The 5,129-nt window shown below is 34.9% G+C and overlaps 2 protein-coding genes across 2 annotated transcripts; one reads left to right on the top strand and one right to left on the bottom strand.

Moving 5' to 3' along the window:
- Positions 1-431: 431 nt before the first annotated feature.
- On the bottom strand, positions 432-2,287 carry BDCG_17751 (uncharacterized protein; the record flags this gene model as incomplete). Its single annotated transcript, XM_045426822.1, has 5 exons — positions 1,746-2,287; positions 1,098-1,694; positions 992-1,019; positions 737-882; positions 432-710 (listed from the first exon to the last, which is right to left on the bottom strand). The coding sequence occupies exons 1-5, from the start codon at positions 2,049-2,051 to the stop codon at positions 432-434; spliced, it is 1,356 nt and encodes a 451-aa protein (XP_045282474.1). The 5' UTR covers positions 2,052-2,287.
- A 936-nt stretch (positions 2,288-3,223) lies between these two features.
- On the top strand, positions 3,224-3,707 carry BDCG_08244 (uncharacterized protein). The gene has a single exon (XM_045424023.1). The coding sequence runs from the start codon at positions 3,258-3,260 to the stop codon at positions 3,465-3,467; it is 210 nt and encodes a 69-aa protein (XP_045272833.1). The 5' UTR covers positions 3,224-3,257; the 3' UTR covers positions 3,468-3,707.
- Positions 3,708-5,129: the final 1,422 nt, after the last annotated feature.

Raw genomic sequence — 5,129 nt, 5'->3', positions numbered from 1 at the left:
GATATTGTTATTTTCCTTCAATGACTTTTCATTATAGATATTTATGAGCTGTATAGTATCAAACTCATTTTCTTTATCTATAATATCACCCACCAGAATATCAGGGTCAGACATGATATCAAATCTTAGATTAAATTGATATCTTGATCTCTTTCTTCCATAGATCACTACTCTTGACTTTATCTCAGACTTTTGAGGTAAAAAGCAGTAGTAGCTTGAATGAGAAATAACATATTTTTGCTCAGCATCAAAATTCGGCTCCTGAAGCAGTATAAAATCAACTTTTTATTCAAATGCAATTTGAAGACAAGAATAAATACAATTTGAGTTTCTATTCACATTATTTTGAATAAATGTGATTTTTGAAGAGTTTTTAAACTTTTTTTGTTGTTTTTGTTGTATATTCATACTAAAAGAGAGTAGAGTAGAATCTAATCACTATCATCAGATAGTAGATTATAACTGTTCTGAAAAGTAGAAATCTCAACTGCTTGCATTATATCTAGTTTATCACCAGAGTCATTTCTCAATTCTCTAATCTTAACAGGAGTTTGAGGATTCAAGTTCTGTTTACATTTAGCTGGAGAGTTGAAGTTTGAAGACTTAGATAGTTGAGAGTTTCTTCTTTTTGAGCTTGCAGTTGTGAGTTTACTGGCTTGACTCTTCTCTTCAGTTCTAGATTGACTTTGAGCTTCATCTTTTCTCCAGTTCTTTTGAGTTCTAGGAGCAAACATACATTCTTTTGAGCTAGATGCATGTTTTTCTTTGCAATTAGAGCACTTAAGCAGAGTGTGTTGACAAATTTCACCTCTTTTTGAGCATGTTTCACATTTATGCTCACTAGTTTTGTGATCTCTGGCACAGAATGCACATTTTGAGTCTCTAAAACATGAGATTGCAAAGTGTCCATATCTTTGACAGTTTGAACACTGTGTTTGAGCTTTGAGGTTCATCCTTGAGTCTTTGTATTCATGAACTCTCATTTTCAAACCTGCTACTCTTACTTCAGAGATCTTTGACTGTTCAAGTGTTTTTGTATATACTAGAACAGAGGCATTTCTCCTGCTTTGTCTGAACTCAATTGAATTTAGTCATACAGGCTCCTTTCTCAGTTGAATAGAGTTGTATTCTTCCAATTCATTTTTGAGAAGTAGCATTCCTTCTTCACAGTCAAAAATTTCAACTGGAATATCATGAAGAATGAATTTGCCCCACTTTTCATCTCTTTCAGATAGAATTGTTGTGTTTAACAAAGATTCTACTGCTGACTTCCAGAGATTCTCATTCTGAATAAGGAATTCAGCACTGAATTCAGGCATTGTAGTCAGAATGATGGAGTTTCCAAAGAATGATGGTTCAATTGAAGCTATAACTGGTTTTTGAACTTCAATATCAGTCATTAACTGAGAAAAGAACTGCTGGTTAATTTCATTTCTGATTCTGAAAATGAGATTTGAGTTTAGCTTGTTTCTTTGCAGAATGTCCTGGTTTGAGACTTTGAGAATAAGTCTTCTATTTCTGGAGATTTGGAAGTTTTTCTCTTTTTGCATTTTCTTTTCCACTTTTCTATGAATAGAGGCATGAGCAGTATTCTTCTCAGTTTTCTCAGAATTTTGAGCAGGTTTTGAGACAGTAGGTTTAGAGACAGCAGGTTTAGAGACAGCAGATTCAGCTGCTTGAGCATATGTTTTCTTCTGATTCAAAGAAGGAGAAGAAGAAGAAGTAGAAAAGAAAGAAGAGCAAACTGAAGAGTCAGTGATTGTATTAGAAATTTTCAAAGTTTTTTGAACTGTGTTTGAAATTCCAAGTTTGAACTTGATCACTTCCTGTAGTTGTCTAGTCTGAGCATGAAGAATTAACAGAACTTCTTCATTCATCTCACTCAGACACTGCTTTTCAAGAATTTTACTTGCTTTTTCAAGTTCCTGTATTTCAAGAACTTGTTGTTTCTCTATCTCTTCTTTCTTTCTTCTCTTCAGAATTTCAATCTCAGGAATAGCATTTGAGAAAGCATCTTTTTCCACATCAACTGAGTGTACTTTTGAACTCATTGTTCTTACTCAATGAAAAGTTGGTCAGACTAATTCAATTGAGATATTTATTAAACTCTTTTGAATTGAAAAGTTGGTCAGACTGTTTCAATTAAGAGGTTTCTAAGTCTGTTTTCAATTGAAAAGTTGGTCAGACTATTTCAAAAGAAGAATAAAAGACTTTTGTGTATAAAACACCTGATTTTTTTCACACTAGTTCAGTAACTAGGTTAGATTTTTGAAGAGAATCTAATAAACTAAAATTGATTTTTAAGATAAATCAATAAAATCTTTACAATCTCTTTCTTGGGATACAGTGAGGAAAAGTATGATATCAATTGATAGTAAACCAGATGATATGACAGTTTTTGAGAGAAAAACTGACAAAAAATAAATCAATTTTTTGAAGAGAAATTGATTAAAACTATTCAATTTTATTCTAAATTATTCAATTCTCCTCGCACAACAGGTGTGCAACTCAAATCAGTTAATAAAGAGTGTAAAAAAGAATTAAGTATTAATGAAAGCTCTTCAGCCACTGAAAAAGTAATTCTTACTTAAAAGAATATGAAATTATGACAGAAAACAACTCTGTTTTTAATTCTTTGTAAGAATATTGTGTAAAACCCAGAGAAAAACACCTTACTTTTTTAAGAGAAGTAAAAAACTATTTCTAAAATCTTTTTTTTGCATTAACTGCTGCAGAAGAATGAGATAGAAACTGCTAAGATATGCACTACTGTATACTCCCTACCAAGACTTTCCCTCTTCAGGGTCTTGATATTATAGAGAATATAAGTCTGTTTCTATATGATAATATAAATATTGCCAGCGGGATGTAGAGGAACTGGTTATTTATATCTCAAAATAGAAGACTTTGTCAATGATTATATCAATATAGAGTTAATTCTCAAATTCAATAGAAACCTAGTGTTGCTGTTCTCAATCCCTTGCAGAATCTATTGAATATTGAGGTATTAAAACTAGATTTAATATATCTCACTGTGCAGGGATCAAAGGCTCAGTCAGACCTTGGGGTATACTGATTTTATAGTTGTTGTGTCTGCCGATTATGTATTGAGTACAGTTGCTGAGGTATCTTTTTGTACTTTTCTGTCGGGGATGGGCCAGATTGAGAGGGGTGGTACGAGGGCGAGACTTGGCGTTGATGTTCAGATACACTGAAGACAGACCGCGGAGGTTGCACTTCAGAAGTGGCCGTTGGTTATGTGCTTGATATTATCGCCGAGGTATCTTTTTGTATTTTTCTGCCGGGGATGGGCCAGATTAGGAAGGGCGGTACAACGGTGGGACTTGGCGTTGGTGTTTTGGAACATCAAAGATGGACAGGGTTTTCGCGGAGGTCGCTCCTCAGATATCTCCACAACTACAGATCGGGGATCTTCCAAAATCGAGAAGATTGGTGCATATGGCTAGGTCTCTTCACCTTACAATTTGTATGGCACTTTGGCCCGGGGTTGTGGTGTGGTAGGGGAGAACGGGGGATACTCCCACACAGGAGTTTTGAACAACGTCCGGTTCACGTTTGGCTGGATAACTCCACCACCACACAGGGTATGCGGTCGGCGATGGGGTCAGAATGCTCGTATGATCGAGGGCTTTTCGATGGATCTATCGGCGGGTTCTTATTCGAAAAATCGAGCGAGTTCGTGGTGATTATAGACTGTTTCATTCTTTGTCAATTCAATGATTGTAAAATATAATATAAGAAACTCATGATCTTCAGTATCAGTTCTCTGCAGAGACTCAGATTCTCTTTCATCTTCTATACTGAGTCACACAGCTGTCTCTTCAGTGCTGTTTCTGAGCTTTAGAGAACTCTAACTCTCTGCAGCCAGCTTCTTCTGCAGTGATGATAGAGATTCTTTTGTAGAATTCTTCTCTGTATTAACAATATTATAATCAGACTATCTAGATAGTATATCAGCAGAGTTAAGCTGATCTGAACAGTATCAGATATAGAAATCATACTCTGAAAGCAGCTCTGCTCACCTGGCTTGACATTCTGTCAAGCTCTTTATTGTCAAGAAGTAACACAGATTTGCATGATCAGTGAGAACTTACACTGAGTATTTACTACTCTGAAGATAATTTGCGGAGCGAAGCGAAGCAAATATATGATGAAAACCCTGATCATTAAAAGTGAAGAATTTCCTTTTTGAGGTTCTTGGCGCGAATACAGCTCACTGATTGATGTAGAATTAAGTGAAGCGTAATTCTGTGACATTGCACTATTATATCATCTACTCTGTACAGATTCTTGAATAATAGATCATGCATCTCATCAACTATCTACTCTATACAGATTCTTGAATAGATAATGCATCTGATCAACCATCTCTCATAGATTCTCAAGAATGAATAATGTGTCAAAAGTCTGTGTTCACTGCTTGCAAAATCAGTCTCTTGATTAATTCATTCCTTTACAGTGTTCTACTACTTCTACAGCTGTCTGTCTTCAATATCACACTCAGAGAACTTAGATATTGTAATCTTCTCTCATTACATCTTTTCTATCACTGATTATCTCTTTACACTGTGTAGAACTGTAAATGAATATATATAGTGAAATCAGATTCTTCTACAGTGTCATGCCTCTGGCCGCGTCAAGGCCTCACTGCGGTTTCACACAGCTTATCACTTTTATACAGATGATTTCATTCATTCCACAGGTCATTCAAACCAGTTTCCAATCACTCTATGACATCATTCAGATATATTATAGAAAGATCTGATTGATGAATATGAGAACTCTGCTTCTATACAAGATCAGCAGATTACTCTTTCTTGATAATGAGATGTCACTGAGGTATCACTCCAGCTATTCTCACTCATGAAATGAGAGAAGAGTATCTGCTCATTGTTTATATAGAATAGCTAGATACTGACTTCTTATTAAAGAAGTCAGTAATTTATCTTTTCTTCTACTGAAATATATACAAGAGTTACTGCATATCTTATACAATCTTCTTAGTATACTAAGTATCATATCTGTGATATTCTTGTAATAACTCTGTAGTCTACAAGCTCACTATTTAAGCAAGATAGTCAAGCTCACTTATACAGCTTCTCAAACAA

This window comes from Blastomyces dermatitidis, assembly GCF_000003525.1.
Source record: "Blastomyces dermatitidis ER-3 genomic scaffold supercont1.10, whole genome shotgun sequence".
NCBI lineage: Eukaryota > Fungi > Ascomycota > Eurotiomycetes > Onygenales > Ajellomycetaceae > Blastomyces > Blastomyces dermatitidis.
Note: the sequence above shows the minus strand (reverse complement) of the source record. Positions and strands in the feature narration are given on the sequence as shown.

What these genes read in the sequence shown, in the direction of transcription:
- BDCG_08244 (XM_045424023.1), top strand. Translation starts at nt 3,258, where the DNA reads ATGTGCTTGATATTATCGCCGAGGTATCTTTTTGTATTTTTCTGCCGG.